This window comes from Hyla sarda, chromosome 2 (assembly GCF_029499605.1).
Source record: "Hyla sarda isolate aHylSar1 chromosome 2, aHylSar1.hap1, whole genome shotgun sequence".
Lineage (NCBI taxonomy): Eukaryota > Metazoa > Chordata > Amphibia > Anura > Hylidae > Hyla > Hyla sarda.
The window spans coordinates 500,909,167-500,937,053 of record NC_079190.1 but is presented as its reverse complement, the minus strand read 5'-3'; the positions used below and the strand labels follow the sequence as shown (position 1 = coordinate 500,937,053).

At 44.1% G+C, this 27,887-nt stretch overlaps 1 protein-coding gene across 1 annotated transcript; it reads right to left on the bottom strand.

The window, feature by feature from the left end:
- On the bottom strand, nucleotides 1-27,887 carry ILDR1 (immunoglobulin like domain containing receptor 1). Its single transcript, XM_056559814.1, is given in 14 exon segments — nucleotides 1-1,744; nucleotides 3,618-3,668; nucleotides 3,670-3,726; nucleotides 3,728-3,858; nucleotides 3,861-4,065; nucleotides 4,068-4,124; nucleotides 4,126-4,322; nucleotides 4,325-4,411; nucleotides 5,753-5,884; nucleotides 8,524-8,670; nucleotides 11,184-11,303; nucleotides 23,529-23,678; nucleotides 23,798-23,968; nucleotides 27,730-27,887. Coding segments are annotated over 14 exon segments (1,680 nt in total). The 5' UTR covers nucleotides 27,863-27,887; the 3' UTR covers nucleotides 1-1,702.

Sequence of the window (27,887 nt, the reverse complement as noted above, 5' to 3'; positions counted from 1 at the left end):
TATTGGTGCAGCACATACAGTATAAAGACTTTTATTTACACTACATCTGTACAGAGGCCGCGGTATTACTAAGACGTTGGTCAGTAAAGGCAAAAACCTGGTCATTATCTATATTAAACATCAACATAAGGTCATAAAAATATGAAATAAAAAAAAATAACACCCCCCCCCCCCTCCCTAAAACACACGAGACCTGGAGCGCTAAGTACATGACAAAGATGATAAGGAGCAGACCCAGATCTGTTCTTGTTCGGCCATTTTAATGGTCCTATATACTCCTAGCTGAGACTATATTATATACTCCACTCACATCCAGAGCTGCATTCACAGGCAGGCTGCAGGACATTACATCTCTGCTGTATAGCATTTCCACCACTCAGCGATGATAACTATCAGAATTCTAAATGCAGCTCTAAAATATGACAGCACTATAATAAAAGACATATGTACAGGCCGTTTCACTCTGTGATGTGCTTCCTCATGACCTCTGGTCATGAGGAAGCGCATCTCAGCGTGAAACGGGCCGTTGCCCTTTATCTGTATCCTGGACCAAACATATAAATAAAATGGAGTAACTGCTTTATAACGCGAGGGCCATCTCACCTTTCCGCACATATGGATTTAAGGCTTTTGTTTCAAGATAGAGCACCACGAAAAGATAGAGCACCACATTTTGGTTCTATGAGAATATCAGGTGTAGGTTGTAGTTCACACTCAGCATTTGTATGTGCGGTAGCAGTGCCGACTTTACTTTTTTTCTTGATTTTTTCTTTACTATAACATAAGAAGTCACTTAAAAGCAAAGTTTTTAAACATAATATACGGACATGCTGCAGGACATTACAGGGTACATTCCCATGGGCAGATTAACTGCGAGTTTCCCCACTGCGGTTGGTTTTGAGTTGCGGTGATTTTCTGCAGCTGAAAATCCACAGCCGATTACTTTGACTGAACAAGCTGGCACTAGGACCACTCGAAAATGAGCCTTCTCCATAGACAGCAATGCATTTCCGAGCGCATTCCACCGAAAAGCTAAACATGTCCGGAATTTCCCTAGTGTGAATGGTACAGCAGAATCCCATCAAAAGCAATGAGGGGCTGCTGCATTGTATTTTCCACAGCGAAACTCCGAAACAGAGTTCCGCTAGAAAAAAAAAACATAGTGTGAATGGGCCCTAACTTGTTGAAGCTTTGGACGACCACACACATCCTCAGAAAAAACGTATCACGCGGCAGCCATTCATTGGACAGCAATGGCTTATAAGAGCGATCCCCCCCCCTCCCCCCCACGATGTCCGTATGTTTTAATGGCGCTTATGGAATGGGGGTACCACAAGGCAGAGTGTAAAATTACTATTACTATGTGTCAGGTTCCCTTTAAATTACAAACCGGGGACCAAGCGCAGAACACGTATTGTCTATGCATCCTCTAAATGGACACCATGGAACCGTATAGAATATATATGGTGCCCCTTCCAGTGGCATCTCAATCAATGGTGAACATTGCTAGAGGGAACCCTAAGTAGACCGTCCTGATCACTGCCAGGCAGGTGGCATTCACATATGATCCTTAAGGGGGCGCCATCGAGAAGGAACGGCTCTTCCACATGGGGTATCCAGAACACACGTCGTCTCCCATGAACGTGTTTGAAATGAAGATTACGGTGTTAATTCCACCGCGGTGCCTGCTGAACCTCGTCTTTTAGATGATCATGCTCCTCCCGCTCCTGGAACTGCCCCGTTCCTAAAATAAAATTAAAAAAAGTCAAGATACTAAAACACTGATAAAAGTTCAAATAAATATTTTTTTTATTTTTTTTTTTACATTTGATATTTAAAAAAAAATATATAATTTTACTGAAACTGCATTGATGATTACACAAATCAGATCCCATTCCTCCTAAAGGCAACTGTGTCTATGTATTAGATACGGCGGAGTCAAAAATGTTGGGTGTAACCTGCAGGACTTTTCTTCTCTTCTTGGTTGCTGAGTGGGCGGGCTCCTTCGGGTGTGATGTCAGAGCTGTGCTGTGTGCTTTGAACCAATCAGATACTACTACCCTGCTGCTGCTTGTGCTGGTTTACTTAAAACAAGCTGCAGCTGCATCTCCCTCCTATCCTCTCCCTCCCGTTTTACGCCAGAGAGGAAGGGGAGGCGGAGGGGAACATGTGGGAGCAGGGAGAGTGGTAACTATAGTTACATTTTTCATGTTTCTAGGCCCCACCCCCTAACAATCGAGGCCACATCCCCTTACTACAGGAAATCGTTATCGACGATTCCCTTTATCGATAAAGTTGATTGCAGCCCTAGTATGTAACTATATGAAACGTTGTAATATATCACATTTTTTTTTTTTTAGTAGAGCAATGATAAGAGAAGGCTTTCATTTCCAGCTGAAGCTAGAGACGAGCGAACTTACAGTAAATTCGATTCGTCACGAACTTCTCGGCTCGGCAGTTGATGACTTTTCCTGCATAAATTAGTTCAGCTTTCCGGTGCTCCGGTGGGCTGGAAAAGGTGGATACAGTCCTAGGAAACAGTCTCCTAGGACTGTACCCCCCTTTTCCAGCCCACTGGAGCACCTGAAAGCTGAACTAATTTATGCAGGGAAAGTCATCAACTGCCGAGCCGAGAAGTTCGTGACGAATCGAATTTACTGTAAGTTCGCTCATCTCTAGCTGAGGCAATAACAAGTCTAATGAACAGAAAATAAGAAAGAACAAGGACATGCACTAAGCTGCGTACATAGTGCAGTCTTACGATATCGTTTTAATGGTGGTGCTGGGATTCTGGCTCCGCCCACAATGTATTTTTCAGTCTGTGACCTCCACTTCACGCCACCTTATAAGCCTTTCCTGAAATAAAGGCTGTTGAGTACTTTCCATTGTGTTACTCTAAGGGTACGTTCACACGGGCAGCATGTCAACACCGTATTTGCTGCGGAAAATCCGCAGCAGATTTTGCTACTATTGACTTCAATGGGTCCGAAGGAAAATCTGCAAATCTACCTCTGTTGCGGATTTTCTGCCGACCCATTGAAGTCGATCGTAGCAAAATCCGCTGCGGAAATTCTGCCGGTGTGAACGTACCCCTAAAGCAGTGTTTCCCAACCAGGGTGCCTCCAGCTATTGCAAAACTACAACTCCCAGCATGCCCGGACAGCCAAAGGCTGTCCGGGCATGCTGGGAGTTGTAGTTTTGCAACAGCTGGCAGCAACTTGGTTGGGAAATACTACTCTGGGGCTACGAGCTTCCATTTATTCCCCCCCCCCCCATCCTTTTTACAGCATAAATCTGCCCCTTGTCCTCACTAGAATAAGACCACTCATCTCCTAAAATACTCTGTGCTGCTGGGGATCTGGCCCTTTTTACAGGTCTGTGACCTCTAAAGTGTCCACCTATGCCCTCCTCGCTACATACTGCTACCCTGCCCTCACTAATGCCATCTTCTGATTAGACAGATCCCTTTCCCCCCACAAGATCAACACGCTCCTATCCTGCTGCTGTCCGTAATGTAAGGAAAGGATCCCTTTAAGGCAATGTTTTAGGAATATCAATAGGATATCTCAACAAGGTCCTATGGGTGGGGGTCCATATGGGCCCTGGGTGACTCTTACCGATTGTCTGGCCGTGGCATTTCGCTGGTTCTTGCCCTTGCCTACGGCGATTGTCCAGTGATTTGTAGCTGGGCGGTCTGTCCTCGGGCCACTCGTATGACTTCGGACGTCCTCTCTCTTCTGTCTCTGTAGTGACTCTCATCGTCAGAGCTCCACGAGTTGCGTTCGCTTGGTGGAGAATAGCTCCTCCTCCTTTGCCGGGAGTGCCGTTCAGGGCTTCCTCTCCTCCTGGATCTCTCAGAGACCTTTGGCGGTCAGAGCTATAGTTGGGCCGGCCGCGGCGGTCATCATGGCTGTAGTCATCACTAGGGCCGTTTCGGTCGCGTCTACGAGGCGGGGAAACGTCTCTTCTCGGACGTCCATCACTTTGGGGATCTCTTCTGTAGCCATGTGAGCGGTCACTTCTCTGTCTGTCTCGCAAGTCGTTGTCGGCCGAGTAAGCTCTTCCGGCGACCGGGTCCTCCTCCTCTCTCGGTCACTTTCTAGCTGATCCCATGAATGGTGTCTTCCGATGTTGGGAGGAGTTGCTGCTTCTGTGGGAGTTGACGACGTGCTCTACGAGGGGAGGGAGCTGAATGACTCTGCGATCTACTTCTCGTACCCCGACCCCCATCTCGCTGAGGGAGGACAACATGCTGGGCTGAGGTCTGGGTCCGCCGTAATGGCCTCCCACCACTAGTGGTTGGGCCGGGTTTAAGTTTTTTATTCGCTCTCCAGAAAATCCAGCACTTGGTTGTTGGAGGAAGGAAAGCTGGGCTGCCTGACCATGGGGAGGCTGTTCTGCTGGGAGAAGTCTATAAAACAAAAGCCAAGAATTAATTATATGTAAAAATGGGTGTGCTGTCCTACTGACACAGCTACGGGGCTTGCTACAAGACACTATAATGATACACTGTAACAAACTGCAGCTGTGGCAGTAGGATGAGTTCTTTAAAGTGTACATGTCATAAGAAAAACCTTTTTATATAATGTAGATACCATTATATGTATGTGTATATTTTGTCTCTGCAGCTATTGCCTGTGTGTCTGTGAGGAGTCCAAATACAGGAAATGTGGGAAGGACAAGCAGGGCTCTGTGCAGGTTACTGGCTTGTCAATCATCCTGCTGTGTGAGCCAAGAGCATTTCATAGAGCCTCACTGCACAGAGCCCTGCTTGTCCTCATTATACAGAGCCCTGCTTGTCCTCATTATACAGAGCCCTGCTTGTCCTCAGTGTACAGAGCCCTGCTTGTCCTCAGTGTACAGAGCCCTGCTTGTCCTCAGTGTACAGAGCCCTGCTTGTCCTCAGTGTACAGAGCCCTGCTTGTCCTCAGTGTACAGAGCCCTGCTTGTCCTCAGTGTACAGAGCCCTGCTTGTCCTCAGTGTACAGAGCCCTGCTTGTCCTCAGTGTACAGAGCCCTGCTTGTCCTCAGTGTACAGAGCCCTGCTTGTCCTCAGTGTACAGAGCCCTGCTTGTCCTTATTATACAGAGCCCTGCTTGTCCTTATTATACAGAGCCCTGCTTGTCCTTATTATACAGAGCCCTGCTTGTCCTTATTATACAGAGCCCTGCTTGTCCTTATTATACAGAGCCCTGCTTGTCCTTATTACACAGAGCCTTGCTTGTCCTCATTACACAGAGACCTGCTTGTCCTTATTATACAGAACCCTGCTTTTCCTCAGTGTACAGAACCCTGCTTGTCCTCAGTGTACAGAAACCTGCTTGTCCTCAGTGTACAGAACCCTGCTTGTCCTCAGTGTACAGAACCCTGCTTGTCCTCAGTGTACAGAGCCCTGCTTGTCCTCACTGCAGAGCCCTGCCTGTCCACCCAATCTTCCTGTATTTGGTCTCCTTACTGAGACACACAGCTGCATGGATAAAAAATATACACATTTTTAAACCAATGTATATTACAAACATACATAAAATGTTATCTATATTAAATAAAAAGTTTTTGCTAATGACCGGTTCACTTTAGGAACTAGAAGGTTGTGTTATGCCTAATGCTGAGCCAGAGGGGGTGATGCACGACAGAGGGATTCACTCCCTGGTGTTTTCCACATCCCAAAGTGATTCAGAGCCTTGCACTCGGCAAAACACAGTGTATAGGATGTGATTGGAGTGTTCCTTTAAATACTCAAGTCTGCACTCACCTCTCTGGAGTAAAGGGTTGAGCTGATAAGATGAATGCTGAGAGTTGCGGTCAGCTCCAGCATAGAAAGCTTTCTCCATCCTCCACGGGGCCTGGGACTGAATTTGCCTCATATATCGGCGGCGAGCAAGGACTAGGAGAGAGAGAACACAGTGATGACATCACAAGAGGACACAGTGATGACATAAGAACAGGACACAGTGATGACATCAGAACAGGACACAGTGATGACATCAGAACAGCATCATAGCGCTGAAAGGCAAGTGTAGAACATTTTTTAAGGGGTCCTCTGGCTTTATACTGTATTTAGGGGATTCTGGACAGTCACATCTTTTTGCTCATGTGGCTCAACTAAAATCAATGAAAGGGCTGAAGAAGAGGGGACTCTGAGCAGTGGATCTACCCAGTACTGAATGAGGAGATCAGTGGGTATTCGCTGTCTGAGAAGCTACAGGTTAATGTTCAGCAGGTGTACCTTGCGGAATTGCATAATCAGAGCTCATTGGTGTTCCCTGCTTGTGGAGCTGCAGAATCGGAGCTCAGCAGGTGGACCCTGCTTGTTGAGCTGCAGAATCAGAGCTCAGTGGGTATTCCCTGAAGAATCAGAGCTCAGTGGGTGTCCCCTGCTTGTGGAGCTGCAGAATCAGAGCTCAGTGGATGGTCCCTGCTTGTGGAGCTGCAGAATCAGAGCTCAGTGAGTGGTCCCTGCTTGTCGAGCTGCAGAATCAGAGCTCAGTGGTTGGTCCCTGCTTATGGAGCTGCAGAATCAGAGCTCAGTGGGTGGTCCCTGCTTGTGGAGCTGCAGAATCAGAGCTCAGTGGGTGGTCCCTGCTTGTGGAGCTGCAGAATCAGAGCTCAGTGGGTGGTCCCTGCTTGTGGAGCTGCAGAATCAGAGCTCAGTGGGTGATCAATCAAGAGAAACAATCCAGCGTGGGTGAGTAGAAAATCCAGACTGTATTAACTCATGGCAAAAACTATACAAGCAACCAGCAGATCAGACGCGTTTCAGGCGCATGCGCCCTTCGTCAGTGACGAAGGGCGCATGCGCCTGATCTGCTGGTTGCTTGTACCGTTTTTGCCGTGAGTTAATAAAGTCTGTATTTTCTACTCACCCACGCTGGATTGTTCCTCTTGATTGGATTTGTGTGCACCAGGCTGGGTGCGGATCCGCGCTGAGGGTGTATCGGTGGAACGAGCTGGACTTCATTCAATTGCACTTCTGAGTGGGTGTTCCCTGCTAGTGGAGCTGCAGAATCAGAGCTCAGTGGGTGGTCCCTAAGGGTCCAGGTTCAGAGCTCAGTTTGTGTTTCCTGCTTCTGGAGGATCAGAATCAGAGCTTTGTAAGTGAAGTGTTTCCTGCTATTAGAGCTGCAGGATGAGAGCTCAGTAGACATTTCCTGCTAGAAGAGCATACAGATCAGAACTCACTCCTACAGACCAGAACTCACACAGATCAGAACTCACTTCTACAGACCAGAACTCATACAGACCAGAACTCATACAGACCAGAACTCATACAGACCAGAACTCATACAGACCAGAACTCATACAGACCAGAACTCATACAGATCAGAACTCATACAGATCAGAACTCATACAGATCAGTGTGAGTTCCCTGCTTGTGGAGCTGCAGAATCAGAGCTCAGTGGGTGTTCCCTGCTAGTGGAGCTGCAGAATCCGAGCTCAGTGAGTGGTCCCTGCTTGTGGAGCTGCAGAATCAGAGCTCAGTGAGTGTTCCCTGCTTGAGGAGCTGCAGAATCAGAGCTCAGTGGGTGGTCCCTAAGGGTCCAGGTTCAGAGCTCAGTTTGTGTTTCCTGCTTATGGAGGATCAGAATCAGAGCTTTGTAAGTGAAGTGTTTCCTGCCATTAGAGCTGCAGGATGAGAGCTCAGTAGACATTTCCTGCTAGAAGAGCATACAGATCAGAACTCATACAGATCAGAACTCATACAGATCAGTGTGTGTTCCCTGCTAGAAGAGCATACAGATCAGAACTCCTACAGACCAGAACTCACTCCTACCGACCAGAACTCACTCCTACAGACCAGAACTCCTACAGATCAGAACTCCTACAGACCAGAACTCACTCCTACAGACCAGAACTCACTCCTACAGACCAGAACTCACTCCTACAGACCAGAACTCACTCCTACAGACCAGAACTCACTCCTACAGACCAGAACTCACTCCTACAGACCAGAACTCACTCCTACAGACCAGAACTCACTCCTACCGACCAGAACTCACTCCTACCGACCAGAACTCCCTCCTACAGATCAGTGTGTGTTCCCTGCTAGTAAAGCTGCAGGTTGAGAGCTCAGTATTTCATGCTTGGGAAGCTGCCGGATCAGAAGCTTAGTGAGTGTTCCCTGCTGGTGCAGCTGCAGGTTTAGTGCACAGTAGGTTTCTCTGGGGCTGAATGTTAGGACTCAGTGGGTGTTGCTTTCAAATCTGCTGTTCCTCCTTGTCCCTTCTCTCAATATTCCATCATGTGTTTTTCAACATAAAAGCAGCTCAAAAATCTCCCTCGATGTAATCTATGTGGGGAGAACACTGACCTGCTCTTATGACAGATACAGGAGGGGGTCAGCAAGAGGCAGAGGAATAAAACATGACTGCAGGACCGGACTACTGCGGCTGTAACTATGAAGACATTTACAGTAATTCTGCATTAAGCTACATGCACAAAACTATAGGAGATTCCTATTTCATATTATCTGTAAAGTGATTATATACTCCTGTAGAGAAGAGTGGCAGCGTCATAATACAGTACCTTCTTCTGGACAGCAGCACGTTCTCGGACAACACGGGCAGCGCACATAGCAGCAGCAACACTGAGGACAACACTGGCAGCAGCATATAGCAAAGAAGAGGAGAAGTAACAACCCCCCCAGAACGATCAGGAGCACGGTGAGCCAATCTGCAGAGAAAGATGTAAATCCTGAGGTGAACACATCGGTACAGAGCATATACTTTAGGGTAGGGTCACATGTGCTCTATTAGGCTGTGTAATTTGCTGCTGCATATTTTCCTACCCATTTAAGTCAATGGGTAGCAAAATACGCAGCAGCAGATACGCAGCAAAATACGGCACGTGTGACCCTACCCTAAATGGGCGCTGTCAGATTCAAAAACTTTTTATATGTCGTACATCTCGGCAAAACATTAAAAGGGTTATCGAGGAAAAAACTTTTTTTTATATATCACCTGGCTCCAGAAAGTTAAACAGATTTGCAAATTACTTCTATTAAAACATCTTAATCCTTTCAGTACTTATGAGATTCTGAAGTTGAGTTGTTCTTTTCTGTCTACGTTCTCTATGATGACACCTGTCTCGGGAACCACCCAGTTTAGAAGCAAATTCCCATAGAAAACCTCTTCTACTCTGTGCAGTTCCTGAGACAAGCAGAGATGTCAGCAGAGAGCACTGTTGCCAGACAGAAAACAACTCAACTTCAGCAGCTGATATTTATTGAAAGGATTAAGATTTTTTTAATAGAAGTAATTTACAAATCTGTTTAACTTTCTGAAGTAAGTTGATAAAAAAAAAAAAAAAAAAAAAAACTTTTTTCCTAGAATACCCCTTTAACCTTTCTATTATACTTCATAAGAAAATGTATTAAATAAAAAAAATAAAATAAAATAACACTAGGGGTCCCCATACAATGCAGGACATAATCCTGTCCAGCTGCAGCATCATCTTTGTCCCAGCTGAAGCACAGGTCGGGACGCAGTCCAGGAAGAGAGGGCGGGATTAGCGCTCCTCTGTGCTCACTCCTGTCCTGTCAGACTGCAGCATGAAAACAGAGAGGAGGGGGTTACAGAGCAGCCTGCAGTGATTGGATGAAGAGACCCAGCAAAGAAGACTCAGGGAGGAAGAGGAGTTATGCAGAGTGAGGACACGCCCCCTTCAAAGCACAGAATGACAAACCAAGTGAGCAACAGAAAGAAGGTATTTGTGAGAGAAATATAGGCGCTAGATACATAAAAAATATATTTACATGATCAGGATTAGGTACTGTGTAACAAATAACAGGTACTCTTTAAGTAATGACAACTTACTCAGGTCCTCTGCTTGTCAAGTGTCATTGTGGCTTCTCCTCTAACCACTCTACATGCACATATATAAGGAATACAGAAGGAAACACGCACAGTGGTCTCACCATCCTGACTCCTAAGTGTATGGTATTTTTATACACTCCTTTCTTTGCTATGGTCAGTATGAAGGCTGCTTATCTTGGCTCCCGCAGTAAAATAAAACTGACATCCTTTCTTATTAACTCGCTGTCAACTAGTAACAATCAGATTGAAAAGGTTCGTTTTACGACCCTTAAGGACTTGTTCATCTCGCGGCCCTTGGCCCTCGCGGTGTTGTCAGCTGGAGGGGGCCACATCCAGAGTGGGACTGAATGCACATGTGACCTGATCTTGACTAGTGCTTTCCAACCAGTATGCCTCTGCTGCTGCAAAACTACAACTCCCAGCATGCCCGGACAGCCGAAGGCTGTCCGGGCATGCTGGGAGTTGTAGTTTTGCAACAGCTGGAGGCACACCAAATACTGTCCCAGAGACCATGAGAATCCCATAGACTTACACTGTAAGCATGTCTTGGTCACGTGGCACAAAGCTGGGAGAGATTGTGCTTAAAGGGGTACTCCGTAGGAAAAAATGTATTATTTTTCAAATTAACTGGTGCTGGAAAGTTATACAGATTTGTAAATAAATTTTATATAAAAATCTTAATCCTTCCAGTACTTATCAGCTGCTGTATGCTCCACAGGAAGTTGTGTAGTTCTGACCACAGTGCTCTTTGCCGTCACCTCGGACCGTGTCAGGAACTGTCCAGAGCAGGAGAGGTTTGCTATGAGGATTTGCTTATTCTCTGGACAGTTCCCGACATGGACAGAGGTGTCAGCAGAGAGCACTGTGGTCGGACAGAAAAGAACTACACAACTTCCTCTGGAGCATACAGCAGCTGATAAGTACTGGAAGGGTTAAGATTTTTATATAGAAGTCATTTACAAATCTGTATAACTTTCTGGCACCAGTTGATTTGAAAACGTTTTTTTCCCCTCTTTACGGAGTACCCCTTTAATGCGCTCACCTCTTTCCCGGCTCATTCTAGCGATCGGTCGGGGGTCTGAAATCTCAGACCCCGACTGGTCGACACTATAAAAAAACTTGACATGTTGTAGAGACATTTAGAAAGTGACAGCGCATACACTGCATTTCTTTTCTATGTATAATAGATTTTAGACTTCAGAGCAGCGTTCAGAATTCTGCTGGTCACTGGGTTCACGTTGCTAATACACATTCAGGAACCCCATTTATAAAAGCTAAAAAAAAGTAAAAAAGTTAGTAAAATAATAGAAATATAAAACTGCATAAAATAATTCAAAAGTATCACCGATATAGAGCAAAGGTTTAACTTACGCAGGACGATCATCTTCACTTCCTTATCAGAGTCCCCGGCGGTGTCTCCTTGAGCCTCCACAGAGCAAAAATAGACGCCATGATCCCACCACATGACTTCACTGATCACCAGGTCGGCTTCTGGAGAGAAGAGAGAACCGGGGGGTCACATTACAACCAGCAGAATAGTGAGTGCAGCTCTGGGGTATAATACAGGATATAACTCAGGATCAGTACAGGATAAGTAATGTAATGTATATACACAGTGACCTCACCAGCAGAATAGTGAGTACAGCTCTGGAGTATATTATAGGATATAACTCAGGATCAGTACAGGATAAGTAATGTAATGTATGTACACAGTGACCTCACCAGCAGAATAGTGAGTACAGCTCTGGAGTATAATACAGGATATAACTCAGGGTCAGTACAGGATAAGTAATGTAATGTATGTACACAGTGATCTCACCAGCAGAATAGTGAGTACAGCTCTGGAGTATAATACAGGATATAACTCAGGATCAGTACAGAATAAGTAATGTAATGTATGTACACAGTGATCTCACCAGCAGAATAGTGAGTACAGCTCTGGAGTATAATACAGGATATAACTCAGGATCAGTACAGGATAAGTAATGTATGTACACAGTGACCTCACCAGCAGAATAGTGAGTGCAGCTCTGGAGTATAATACAGGATATAACAGGATCAGTAAAGGATAAGTAATGTAACGTATGTACACAGTGACCTCACCAGCAGAATAGTGAGTACAGCTCTGGAGTATAATACAAGATATAACTCAGGATCAGTACAGGATAAGTAATGTAATGTATGTACACAGTGACCTCACCAGCAGAATAGTGAGTACAGCTCTGGAGTATAATACAAGATATAACTCAGGATCAGTACAGGATAAGTAATGTAATGTAATGTATGTACACGGTGACCCCAGCAGCAGAATAGTGAGTGCAGCTCTGGAGTATAATACAGGATATAACTCAGGATCAGTACAGGATAAGTAATGTAATGTAATGTATGTACACGGTGACCCCAGCAGCAGAATAGTGAGTGCAGCTCTGGAGTATAATACAGGATATAACTCAGGATCAGTACAGGATAAGTAATGTAATGTATGTACACAGTGACTTCACCAGCAGAATAGTGAGTACAGCTCTGGAGTATAATACAGGATATAACTCAGGATCAGTACAGGATAAGTAATGTAATGTATGTACACAGTGATCTCACCAGCAGAATAGTGAGTACAGCTCTGGAGTATAATACAGGATATAACTCAGGATCAGTACATGATAAGTAATGTAATGTATGTACACAGTGACCTCACCAGCAGAATAGTGAGTACAGCTCTGGGGTATAATACAGGATATAACTCAGGATCAGTACAGGATAAGTAATGTATGTACACAGTGACCTCACCAGCAGAATAGTGAGTACAGCTCTGGAGTATAATACAGGCTATAACTCAGGATCAGTACAGGATAAGTAATGTAATGTATGTACACAGTGACCCCAGCATTGAATAGTGAGTGCAGCTCTGGAGTATAATACAGGATATAACTCAGGATCAGTACAGGATAAGTAATGTAATGTATGTACACAGTGACCTCACCAGCAGAATAGTGAGTACATCTCTGGAGTATAATACAGGACTCAGGATCAGTACAGGATAAGTAATGTAATGTATGTACACAGTGATCTCACCAGCAGAATATTGAGTACAGCTCTGGAGCATAATACAGGATATAACTCAGGATCAGTACAGGATAAGTAATGTAATGTATGTACACAGTGACCTCACCAGCAGAATAGTAAGTACAGCTCTGGAGTATAATACAGGATATAACTCAGGGTCAGTACAGGATAAGTAATGTAATGTATGTACACAGTGACCTCACCAGCAGAATAGTGAGTACAGCTCTGGAGTATAATACAGGATATAACTCAGGATCAGTACAGGATAAGTAATGTAATGTATGTACACAGTGACCTCACCAGCAGAATAGTGAGTACAGCTCTGAAGTATAATACAGGATATAACTCAGGATCAGTACAGGATAAGTAATGTAATGTATGTACACAGTGACCTCACCAGCAGAATAGTGAGTACAGATCTGGGGTATAATACAGGATATAACTCAGGATCAGAACAGGATAAGTAATATATGTACACAGTGACCTCACCAGCAGAATAGTGAGTACAGCTCTGGAGTATTATACAGGATATAACTCAGGATCAGTACAGGATAAGCAATTTAATGTATGTACACAGTGACCTCACCAGCAGAATAGTGAGTACAGCTCTGGAGTATAATACAGGATATAACTCAGGATCAGTACAGGATAAGTAATGTAATGTATGTACATAGTGACCTCACCAGCAGAATAGTGAGTACAGCTCTGGAGTATAATACAGGATATAACTCAGGATCAGTACAGGATAAGCAATGTAATGTATGTACACAGTGACCTCACCAGCAGAATAGTGAGTACAGCTCTGGAGTATAATACAGGATATAACTCAGGATCAGTACAGGATAAGTAATGTAATGTATGTATACAGTGACCTCACCAGCAGAATAGTGAGTACAGCTCTGGAGTATAATACAGGATATAACTCAGGATCAGTACAGGATAAGTAATGTAATGTATGTACACAGTGACCCCACCAGCAGAATAGTGAGTACAGCTCTGGGGTATAATACAGGATATAACTCAGGATCAGTACAGTATAAGTATTGTAATGTATGTACACAGTGACCCCACCAGCAGAATAGTGAGTACAGCTCTGGAGTATAATACATGATATAACTCAGGATCAGTACAGGATAAGTAATGTAATGTATGTACACAGTGACCCCACCAGCAGAATAGTGAGTACAGCTCTGGGGTATAATACAGGATATAACTCAGGATCAGTACAGTATAAGTATTGTAATGTATGTACACAGTGACCCCACCAGCAGAATAGTGAGTACAGCTCTGGGGTATAATACTGCAGATTAGGACCCTAATTACTGGCATCTATATCACATTCTGTAGGTGCTAGGTCTCCAAACTGTGGACCTACAGATGTTGCAAAAATACAACTCCCAGCATGCCCGGACAGCCTACAGCAGCAACATCGGGAGGTACACAGTTTGGAGACCACTACTGTAGGTAATAACATCCGAGTGTTACTTAGGAACCCGGTTTTAAGAATAAAATTACATGCTGCAATTCTCCCTTTGTCCACTTGATGGCAGTATCACTAACTCAACCAAACTCCATTCCCAATGTCACAATATAACAATCTGCACAATTAATATTTGACTTACACATTAGTAATGTTTCAGGTTCTCGGTTATAAATTCTGAAATTAATTATGTGCAGTCTGTTTGGTGACCTTTTAGGAGAGACGATGTGGCAAGGGGTAGCTACCTTAGGAGATAGCACCCCAGCCAAGAGGTTCTCCAAACATGCATGTGACCGGGTCATGTGATCTCCACAGAGATCTGAATCCATCTAACCAGATGATGTTTCTTCTCAAAGTACTGGATCTATCTGACCAGTCTATTATTCTCCACTGCTCAAGATCCATAGGTTGTCAGTGAAATCATTGAGATGTTCATTGACAAACTTCAGTCAGGCCTGTACATGAGCTGCCTTGAGCAGGGGGAACTTGCGGACACTGAAGGATTTCAGTCACTCATGATATAGTATAATACTGCCTCCTATGTACAACAATATAACTACTATAATACTGCCTCCTATGTGCAACAATATAACTACTATAATACTGCCTCCTATATACAAGACTATAACTACTATAATACTGCCTCCTATATACAAGAATATAACTACTATAATACTGCTCCTATATACAAGAATATAACTACTATAATACTGCCTCCTATATACAAGAATATAACTACTATAATACTGCCTCCTAGCTGAGAGGTTGTGTGTGTGTTGCTCTCCTGATGTCTGGAGAAAGCCCAGGGAGGGGCCACCCTGGGTGGGGAAGCTCCCCAAGCAAGGCCCAGGCTTCTCGGCCTATTCTGGGAATTAATCCCCAGACACCTCAAACCATGGATGAAAATCCTAAAGTTTCTCTGGATGTGAGAAATGTTCAGAATGTTGTCAGTTCTGGTGCAGTAAGAAGCACAGATGAGAAGAAAGCTGTGGAACTAAAGAAGGAATCAAGTAAGGTAATGGCTGCAGGTACAATCCACCCCTCCTGCAGTCAGACAGAGGAGAACATCCCTGGAGAAGCAGACCATGCAGGAGAATCTGCAGCAGCCTGTCCTGATACGTTCTGACCGCACACGATACGGGAGCGGGAGCAGCGCAAAAGTTACAAGCACGCCAGATGAGACCAGAGGGAGTACAGCAGGAAGGCTTCAGGGGGCCACAAGTGCGGTCACTGGGAAGAACCAGGGGCCTAGTCCCCAGTCTGGAGATTGTGACACTGCAGCAGTGACCACAGCAACACCGAGACAGATCCCACCTCAGAAGCAGAGTCCTGTGAGTACCCCACCAGTGCGGCCCCCCAATACTCAACGGGCGCCTGAACTATGTCTGGCCGAGCAGATCCCAGCTCTGGTAAAGAGACTTGAGACTTTAAAAAAGACAAAGTTACAGCTGCAGAAACAAATAGACTGTATATACAAGCTAAAGGCAGCAAACCCCAATAACCAAGCTGTACATGATAAGAAGCTGAGCTCCCTCGCTGTGCAGCTCGCTGACACTGTGCAGGACATGGAGGACGTATTGGACCAGATGGGACCAGTCGCTGAGACCTTCAGGAATCAGCAAAGATTTGAGGGATATAAGGAAAGACCAGCGCCAAAGTCATCTACATCTACTGCTGAACCCAAGTCTACAGCCTCACCAGGGGACACCCAGCAGTCCTGTACAAGACAAGAGGACATCCAGCAGTCCTGTGCAAGACCACTCCTCAGACCAGCCAGCTTCCCTTTTGAAAAAGGGGATTTGTACAGACAAGCAGAAGCAAGCGTCCAGCAACATCAGAGACCTGCAGAGACTCCTCCAGAGGTACCACAAGTCCCAGCAGTCAGCACGGTGAAGCAGGACAATGGACACATACCTGAAGGTAACTCTGTAACAGTAGTGCAGTCACCACAAGCCCCTGGGGGCAGTAGAGAGCAGCAGGACTGTGGACTCTTACCTGAAGGCAGCAGTGCAGCAGAGAGTTCACAGGACATGGCTCTGCAGGGCTTGCTGGGCTCTGTAGTGCAGGATCATACTGCCAGTGACTGCACTGATATGACTGTATGTGATTTATCTGATAATGTGTCTGCAGAGGGGGGCGCTTCACAGTCTGTGTGGGATCTGGGGTCATCTCTGGGGTCAGGTCCACCATTAGTTCAGCCTTCAGAGGCTTGTGACCCCCAGAGTATAGAGGTTGATGGTGGGGAGGGGGCTGTACAGTCTGATGCACAACACTTCCCCCCTTTAGTCACACAAGTGTCAGACCCCCCTAGTACGGCTGGTCAGCAGCCACCACAGCGCCCCCAAGTACAGCAGGAGGGTAGAAGTAGTGGCGCCTCCTCTGGTAATGCCTGGAGTCGTGGATCACCATTCATGTCTAATGTAAACTACACGGGTCAGGCTTTCAAGAGGAGGAACGTGGTCAGGTTCAGACATAGAGGGGCCAAGGAGGAGCTGCCTGACAGGAGGTTTGTGGTCCGTGAACTTCTGTGCCACCAAATGGGCTTCCTGCCATCTAACATCCTGGCAGTGATAAACCTTCCTGACAGGCAGGGCTATGACGTCAGCTTCAAACTCATGTCTGACCTGGACCGCTTCTGGGCCCATGTCACCCGGGTGAGAGATGCTGATGGCTGGAATAAGTTCAGCTTTGTCCCCATCTCCAGACCGGACACAGCGAATGTCACCATTATATTCTGGAACGAGTCTGTCCCCCCCCAGGATATTGTCGTATGGTTAAAGAGACACTGTGACCTAATGTCAGACCTGACTAAGACCAGGGATGAGGACGGCATATGGACGGGAGGGTGGAAGGTACTGGTGAAGATACGGCAGATAAACAACATAACCCAACATCTGCCCAATTCTTTCTTCATTGGCCGGGAGAAAGGGGTTTGTTTCTATGCAGGTCAGCCCAGAAAATGCTTCAAGTGTGGGAAGACCGGTCATATCGCAAGTGTGTGCACCCTAGTGAAGTGTAATTTATGTGGGGAGATCGGCCATGTCAGCGCCACCTGCCAGAACATCCGCTGCAACCGTGCATCCGTGTCAGAGTGAGGAGGACCAGACACGTCGTATATGACCATCTAAAGTTTATTGATGCTGACATCTTCTTCTTACAGGAGACACGTTTAAATACTCAAGGACTGTTACGTGAGGCAGAGCGGGAATGGCGGTCTGGTCCATCCTTTTGGTCACTGGCTGTGGAACCAAGTGCCGGGGTCTCTATCCTGTTTACCACCAATGATGTAACTGTACATAGGCTGACAGAGGTATTGATGGGAAGGTGCCTAATGCTGGAAGTTACTATTCGGGGTAGAAGGCTCCGACTCATTAATATCTATGGTTCACAGACAGTGACTGAAAGGGTTAACCTTTATAATGAAGTGAAGCCATATCTCTTCACGTCTGTCCCTGTCATTTTGGCCGGAGATTTTAATGCCTCCAGAACATCTAGTGACAGATCCTCTAATAGACCTCTAACCCGAGACTCCAAGGTCTTAAACCAAATCATTCTACAGGCCGGGTTGTCAGATGTGTTTGTGCAGGGTGGTCGGAAGGCAAAGTATACCTATTTTTGTGGTGGAAGAAGCAGTAGGATAGATTTGGCTCTGGTTAGTCCTACAGAGACGATTGGTGAGAAAGATGAGAAGATCGTCCCTTATTCTGACCATCTGGCCTTATATTTCTGTTTGGGTGTCACACGGTGTCCTGAGACAGGTAGAGGGTTGTGGAGACTGAATTCCAGCTTATTAGAGGATCCTTCTGTACAGAGACAGGTTCACTCTCTTATACAGGGTCAGCTAGAGAGAGTGGACTTCTATGATGATATGGCCGCCTGGTGGGAGGATGTCAAGGATGAGATCAGAACCCTCTTAAAGAGACTGTCAGTTATAAAGGGGAAGAGTAAGTATGGCCAGTATCTCAAGCTGCGGAAAGAATTGGAGTCACTATATTCGGCGGGTGGGGACCAACAAAGGATAGACCGGCTGAAATCTGAGATAAGGCAGTATCAGTACAGCAGGTATACCTCCCTGGTTCTTGAACGGGATTATGGGTCCTTAGGGTCTCCTGATCCCTTTGAGAATTGCCGGGAGCGGGTGGCAAATAAATCTGTCACCGGTCTCACTGACTCCCAGGGTGTTTTGCAGGAATCTCGGGAGGGTATCCTGGGGGTGGTGAGATCGTACTATGCTGACTTGTTTCAGAGGAAGGTTTTGGATAGAGACAAGATGACCCAATTCTTGGAGACAACTCCGCTCCCTGATACTAATGATTTGGACTTTTCTCCTTTGACAGCAGAATTGACGGTGGCAGAGGTCAAAGAGGCCATTGATAAGTTACATCTGAAGAAGGCACCAGGTCCAGATGGGATAACAGCAGAATTCTATAAGACATTCAGAGACCTCTTGGCCCCAATCCTCGTGGATGTTTACACAAATTGTCTAGAAAGTCACCTGATGCCTCCATCCATGAGAGTGTCCTCGCTGATTCTGCTGTCTAAAGGTAAAGAGCCGAGTGACATCAAGAACTGGAGGCCGATTGCCCTCTTGAATGTCGACAGGAAGATTCTGGCAAAAATCCTGTTTTCTAGGTTAGTTTGTCTGTCCCCGGCACTGTTGGCAGGCTGTCAGTATGGCACAGTAAAAGGGCGGAACATCTCTGGGGCAGTGATCTCCATAAGGGAGATGTTTGAGAGATGTAAAGTCCTGAGGTGTGGGAGATATGTTGCGAGTCTTGACCAGGCTAAAGCCTTTGACAGAGTAGATCACGAGTATCTATGGGCCACTTTGTCAAAGTACGGTATTCCGGGACAATTCATCGATTGGCTGAAGACTTTGTATTGTGAGGCCGAGAGCTTTCCTCTGATCAATGGTTGGCAGGGTGACACCTTCAGGGTTGAGGCGGGGGTGAGACAAGGTTGCCCACTGAGTCCGCTGCTGTATGTGTTTGCCTTAGACCCGTTTCTGAGGTCACTGCAGGAGTGTGGTTTTCAGGGGGTGCCGGTCCCCCACTGCCTGCCCCTGAGTGTTGTTGCCTATGCGGATGATGTGACCATAGCGATATCTGAGCCTCGTGAGGTGGAGATGTTGTCTGCGGCCATCAGAAGTTACTCGGAGGCCTCAGGGTCTCTGGTCAACCTTGAGAAGAGTCAAGCTCTCTGGATATCTGATTCTGATCCAGACTTTGATCTGCTCCAATTTGTGAGAGCCTCCTCCTATATTAAAATCCTAGGGGTCAAATTCGGGAGGGACGATAACGCCAAATTAAATTGGGAAGAGAAGTTGGAAGCCGGAAATGCAAAGGTTCAGCGATGGAAGAACTGGAGGCTGACCTATAGAGAAAGGGTTAAAATGTTGAAGACTTACCTGGTCCCTGTCTTTTTGTATGTCTCTGTTGTTTTTCCTTTGCCAGAATCTTTCTCTGCTCGGCTCTTTAGCCTGTTCTTCCAAATGTTCTGGGGGAACAGGTTGAACCTGATAAAAAGAGGGGTCACCTACCTACAGAGGAGAGAGGGTGGGTTGGATATGCTGAATCCAAGGGTGTTCTTTGACTCCATGTTTCTAAAAGTTAATTTTGGTTGCATGGACTCAAACAGCTCTCTGTGGGCGAATAGTATCAGGGACTGGATATTGCCTTTTGCAGAGTCTTGGGTGCGAGGCGGCAGTCTCAAGAGGGGGAGATGGACGCGTGACTACCTCCCCCCGTACCTGGAATACGGGCTCAGATGTCTGAAGAGATGGCGCATTGAGAAGTCCTATATAGAGAGTAAGCCAAGGAAGGATCTATACGTAAGGGTTTGTAGGGCTTTCTTCTGCTCTCCACTTGCCTTGAGGGACTGTGTGACCAGCACTTTACAGGAAAGTCTTAAGTTCCTCAATGGGAAACGACTCCCCGCAAAATTCTTTGACATAGCTTGGCTGTCGCTCCATGGGAGGCTCTTTGTCAGGGGTAACCTGAAATATCTAAGTGTCTCAGATAGGAACTGTCCTCTGGGTTGTCAGCAGGAGGAGACCATGGAGCATTTCATATCTGACTGCAGGGCCGGGAGGAGGATATGGGAAGAAGTGTCCAGTAAGCTGAACATCCCATTACTGCAGAACCTGACGTATCCTGACATCATATATGCTGTACCATCCAGTAACAGGACTGTAGACAGAGAGACAATGTACATAATTATAACAATCATTAAATATTACCATTGGCACATGAGAACCCGAGTGTCCATACACAATGAGCCATTCCACCACATCACAGCAGTAAGACAGATCATGTCCGAGCTCCAGTGGGTAAAGTCATTAGAGATACGGAGGAACCAAAATAATGGGAAATTATGGAGGAATGTCTCTTTGGTTTAACACAGATGATGTCATGTTATTTTATTACATTTTTTGTGTTTTTCCTTTTCCAGCAAATGTGGACTTTCTAAGTTTAATATTACTCTGTACATACTCTAGTTGAGTAGTCATTGTGTGTACAATGCTTGTTATTTTTGTTTTGCATTGTAAGAAATTATGTTAATTGTAATTTTGTTTGTTTGCACAATAAAAATTGCCTCCTATATACAAGAATATAACTACTATAATACTGCCTCTTATATACAAGAATATAACTACTATAATACTGCTCCTATATACAAGAATATAACTACTATAATACTGCTCCCTATGTACAAGAATATAACTCATATAATACTGCTCCCTATGTACAAGAATATAACTACTATAATACTGCTCCCTATGTACAAGAATATAACTCATATAATACTGCTCCTATATAAAAGAATATAACTACTATAATACTGCTCCTATATACAAGAATATAACTACTATAATACTGCTCCTATATACAAGAATATAACTACTATAATACTGCTCCTATATACAAGAATATAACTACTATAATACTGCTCCCTATATACAAGAATATAACTACTATAATACTGCCTCCTATATACAAGAATATAACTACTATAATACTGCCTCCTATATACAAGAATATAACTACTATAATACTGCCTCCTATGTACAAGAATATAACTACTATAATACTGCCTCCTATGTACAAGAATATAACTACTATAACACTGCCTCCTATATACAAGAATATAACTACTATAATACTGCCCCTATATACAAGAATATAACTACTATAATACTGCTCCTGTATACAAGAATATAACTACTATAATACTGCCTCCTATATACAAGAACATAACTACTATAAAACTGCTCCTATATACAAGAATATAACTACTATAATACTGCCTCCTATATACAAGAACATAACTACTATAATACTGCTCCTATATACAAGAATATAACTACTATAATACTGCCCCTATATACAAGAATATAACTACTAATACTGCTCCTATATACAAGAATATAACTACTATAATACTGCTCCTATATACAAGAATATAACTACTATAACACTGCCTCCTATATACAAGAACATAACTACTATAATACTGCTCCTATATACAAGAATATAACTACTATAATACTGCCCCTATATACAAGAATATAACTACTAATACTGCTCCTATATACAAGAATATAACTACTATAATACTGCTCCTATATACAAGAATATAACTACTATAACACTGCCTCCTATATACAAGAATATAAATACTATAATACTGCTCCTATATACAAGAATATAACTACTATAATACTGCCTCCTATATACAAGAATATAACTACTATAATACTGCTCCTATATACAAGAATATAACTACTATAATACTGCTCCTATATACAAGAATATAACTACTATAATACTGCCCCCTATATAAGAATATAACTACTATAATACTGCTCCTATATACAAGAATATAACTACTATAATACTGCCTCCTATGTATAAGAATATAACTACTATAATACTGCTCCTATATACAATATAACTACTATAATACTGATCCTATATACAAGACTATAACTACTATAATACTGCTCCTATATATAAGAATATAACCACTATAATACTGCTCCTATATACAAGACTATAACCACTATAATACTGCCTCCTATATACAAGAATATAACTACTATAATACTGCTCCTGTGTACAAGAATATAACTACTATAATACTGCTCCTATATACAAGAATATAACTACTATAATACTGCTCCTATATACAAGAATATACCTACTATAATACTGCTCCTATATACAAGAATATACCTACTATAATACTGCTCCTATATACAAGAATATACCTACTATAATACTGCTCCTATATACAAGAATATAACTACTATAATACTGCTCCTATATACAAGAATATAACTACTATAATACTGCTCCTATATACAAGAATATAACTACTATAATACTGCTCCTATATACAAGAATATACCTACTATAATACTGCTCCTATATACAAGAATATAACTACTATAATACTGCTCCTATATACAAGAATATAACTACTATAATACTGCTCCTATATACAAGAATATAACTACTATAACACTGCCTCCTATATACAAGAACATAACTACTATAATACTGCTCCTATATACAAGAATATAACTACTAATACTGCTCCTATATACAAGAATATAACTACTATAATACTGCTCCTATATACAAGAATATAACTACTATAACACTGCCTCCTATATACAAGAATATAAATACTATAATACTGCTCCTATATACAAGAATATAACTACTATAATACTGCCTCCTATATACAAGAATATAACTACTATAATACTGCTCCTATATACAAGAATATAACTACTATAATACTGCTCCTATATACAAGAATATAACTACTATAATACTGCCCCCTATATAAGAATATAACTACTATAATACTGCTCCTATATACAAGAATATAACTACTATAATACTGCCTCCTATATATAAGAATATAACCACTATAATACTGCTCCTATATACAAGACTATAACCACTATAATACTGCCTCCTATATACAAGAATATAACTACTATAATACTGCTCCTATATACAAGAATATAACTACTATAATACTGCTCCTATATACAAGAATATAACTACTATAATACTGCTCCTATATACAAGAATATAACCACTATAATACTGCTCCTATATAGTGTCATACACAGTCTGATGCACTGGTTCGGTCCTTACTGTTCTGCATAGTGATCTTCCTCTGCCTGTAATCCGTGCCCAGTACCGGTTCGTTCTGCCCCCGTTTCTGGATGACTATGCGGACCTCCCTCTGGTTGTCATTACAGTCATTGGACGGATCCTGCTGCAGACTCTGAGCCGCCTGATACGCTGAGGAAATAGAAAAAAAATGTTCAGAAGGTTCCAGCATTTTAAACAAGACCTTTATTAATGGAAAATCCCCAGAATTTTATAAGTTGCCCATCATGTTTTTTTTTTAAGGGACTTACCTGCGGAGTAGTAGTCGAAGATGGGATCTCTACAGAAAGACTTGTAGCGCCAGGTGACTGCTACGTCCTGGATCTGCGCGGAGGTGCTGTAGTCACACCTGAGGATGATGGTGGAGAATAACATTGTAACCCGCTCCGAGTCCTGGACGGTGACCTGTAAACCCAGGCATCCTGGAAGACAACGTCGGGAATCGGGAATCACAATAAACTCCACCCTAATCATATGTATACAAGGACTTCGACTCACTGATCACATTCAGGAGAATTAAAGGGGTACTCCACTACCCAGCGTTCGGAAGATTTAGTTCCGAACACTGGGTGCGGACGTCAGGGGTCACCATGCCCCCTCGTGACATCACGCCCTGCCCCCTCAATGCAAGTCTATGGGAGTGGGTGTGACGGCAGCGTTTGGAACTAAATGTTTCGAGCGTTGAGGAGTGGAGTACACCTTTAAAGAAGCTCCAGAATTTATTTTTGCTTATATAGTGCAGCACAGGTTATTATTAGAGAATAGTGCAGAGGTTCTTGGGTGCCTTTTGCTTACCTATTTTAGCTGATGTGGCATTGGTTTTCAGCCATATTGATTTCTATTTCAAAACAGAAATTATTTTTAAATGCTGCCTACATTTCTCGTGATCCCTCTGGCATTGCAGAGAGAGGGGGTGGAATCTCATCACTGTAATTCACCTAATGAAGCCAACCTAATCATATGACTTGGGTTTTCAGCCATATTGATTTCTATTTCAGAACAATAATGATTTCCTAATGCTGCCTACATTTTTACCATGTATAATTTTTATGCATTTTCTTATTCAAAATGTGTTTTCTAGAGAAATATTGCCACAAGACGAATGTGATTTGATGTACATTCACAACTGAGCTGTTTAGGCAGTAGTAACGTTGCTTTGATGACGTATTTTCACTGTGTTTTGGCCATATTTTTGCTGCATTTTTCCAAAATTGCATCTTCCTTTTACAGTAAATGTCTAGGTGAGCGCATAGCGCTGATACCTTGCTATTTGTGTGGAAGATCTACAATTACATGACATCATGGCTATTGTGCCGAGAGGCGATGTAACTCAATACTGGGGCGGGAGGCGTGTGAGGATCTGCTCTGGGTATTCCTTATTGTATCCTGCAGCGTTAACAATGATTTAAATAAGGAGGAAACTTTTATACACAATTTTTTCTTGTTCCCAGCACCTGCTGCCCTTTGGCATCTCCGACACTTCCATAGAAATTAATGGATGATGTGGCGTTTGCAGCTCCAGGATGCACAGAGAGCCGGGGCCCCATTCTAGAGATTGCAGGGGGTCCCATTGCTCGGACTGGGGTATACATGTTTTCTCGGCCGGACAACCCCTTAATGTGTCCATCATCATTTTACAAAACTATTCACCTGTGAGAGACGTGTCAGAAAGTTTAGATCGGTCAGGGTCTGTATGTTCTGACCACAGGGATATGGAAACCCTATCACCCGACGCCCGGGACATGTAGTTCCAGGCAGGTGAATTTTTCATACATTTAGCCCTGTATTGGGTAAGCAGGGCCGGGCCGACTTCCTTTTATTAATTTTTTTAATAATGCGGGTGTGAGGTGCAGGAGCGGATGCAGACTTGCATGGGACGCAAGTCTGCACCTCACAGGGTGTATGGAGCGTGCTCCTGACTCGTGCCCGCTCCATACTTGGGGGCCCCCCGCTAATTTCAGTATCCAGGGGCCGCCGCTATTAGCCTGGCATGCAGGGTTCACCGCGGCCGGCTATTAACCCTTTAGATCACCACTGTCAAAGTTGACAGCGGTGTCTAAAGGGATCTTTTAACCATCCCTGTTGGTCTAGCGGGGTGGATCACCCCCCACCACGGCAGGTTTGTGGGGGGGCGATCCCCTGTGGAGGTAGCCGGAGGACTTACCTCTGCATTCATGCCTGCCCCCATAGATCTGCATTTGTTTGAGCCTGCCTTGAGCAGATCAATGGAGTTCAATAGAACTGCATTGATCGGTATGAGGAATCTAAAATGATTCCTCCTAAAAAAAAAGTGTATTTAAAAAAAGTTTTATAAAAGTTTAAAAACACCCATTAATCCCTTCCATATTAAAAGTTCACATCAGCCCCCTTTTCCTACAACTATATGGGGGGGAAACTATTAGCAAAGAGAGGCCTACAACAACTATATGGGCACAGCTTGCCACTAAACTTGTTGTAAACCCCTTTTTGCTGCTGATTGTTGCCCCCATATAGTTTATTATGATTATGCCTCTCATATCTTTTCTCAGGCAGCAGGCCCCCTGGCCAGCTCAACTGCCTGCCACCGGCGCTAAATAGTGTTCTCCTCAGCCTCCAGGCCCCCCCCAGCCCAAATCACATTCACCTCACATTACATTATATATATTTGTTCTCACATTTATAACTCTGCAGACTTATTTCCCACCACTCACTCACCTAAGCGCTAGCCAGCCAGCCGAGGTGCAGTGCACTTGACTTCTTCAGTCAGCATAAGGCAGCAGAGAGACTCTCTGTTCCGCCAGAGCGCTACTTGCGGCGGCTGTATCAATGCGCAGTGGCCATGCGCGAGAAAGTAGTACCTCCCACCGGCCACTCCGCATTTAAAAGGGACAGCTGGCCCTGGAGCATCCCTGCTGCATCATGGAAGCAGCAATGACTGCGGCAGCGGAGGCAGCCAGCACAAACTGTAAGTAATCGGTGTGTGGCGGCGGGCCCACTCACCGACTAACAACTTGACAGGCAGGCAAAAAAAAAAAAAAAAGGTTAGGGACGGCCGGGCCCCCCTGAAGCTCTGTGCCCCATACAAGTGTATGGGCTGTACCCCACAGATGGCGGTCCTGTGTCCGATAGTGGCCATGGGTCACTTTAGAAGTGAAGGGGGTGTCTTGTAGGTCAATGATTTTCACATTAAAAGGTTCATTCCCACCTGGCGTATACGCAGCGTATTTCACGCTGCGCAAAATTTGAGGCAGCAGCAGGAAATATGCTGCGTATTCCTCGTTCACTATACACACAGGCCTTCTCGGCGGCAGCCCTATGCGTGTTGTGAGTTTTAGAGGCGGGGCCATGTACCGGCGTGACTGTGATGCGCGGTTGCACCTCCAAAACTCACTGCACACATAGGACTGCCGCCAGAAAGCCCTGTGTGTATGGTGAGCGAGGAATACGCAGCGTATTTCCCGCTGCTGCCGCAAATACGCCAGGTCGGAACGCACCCTAAAGGGGTAGTCCAGTGGAAAACATTTTTTATTTATTTTTTTATCAACTGGTGCCAGAAAGTTAAACAGATTTGTAAATTACTTCTATTAAAAATCTTAATCCTTCCAGTACTTATCAACTGCTGTATGCTCCACAGGAAGTTCTTTTCTTTTCGAATTTCCTTTCTGCCTGACCACAGCGCTCTCTGCTGACACCTCTGTCCAACTGTCCAGAGAAGGAGAGGTTTTTCTATGGGGATTTTCTCCTACTCTGGACAGTTCCAAAAATGGACAGAGGTGTCAGCAGAGAGCACTGTGGTCAGGCAGAAAGGAAATTCATACAGCAGCTGATAAGTACTGGAAGGATTAAGATTTTCAATAGAAGTAATTAACAAATTTTTATTAACTTTCTGGCACCAGTTGATTTAAAAAAAAAAAAAAAAATTCCCTTTAAAGTAGGAATTTTAGGTTGTTGCTCATCCCTCTTTGTTTATCTGATAATAACCCGTCACCCCTTCCTATATGAGCAGCATCCGTTCCTCTACTTGTTTTTCGGATATTGCAAATTTCAGCACCAAAGAATAAAATAAACACATTTCCCTCTGCTAAATCTAATATACACTCCTGTCAATCATCGGCGCAGAGCTCGCCTACAGCCACGGGCGCTTTATCATCGACTAAAAGAAAAGCCAAACAATAGCAGATATCGCTGAGTAACTTTGCTTTACCTGATAAGTATTCAGCTTCCTGATAAGCATTCTGCTTCCTGATAAGCATTCTGCTTCCTGATAAGCATTCAGCTTCCTGATAACAACACAAACCACCGAGGCCAATGTCAATACCGAGGTCGAAGAGGGTCATTTATATACTGTATATACAAAGATGG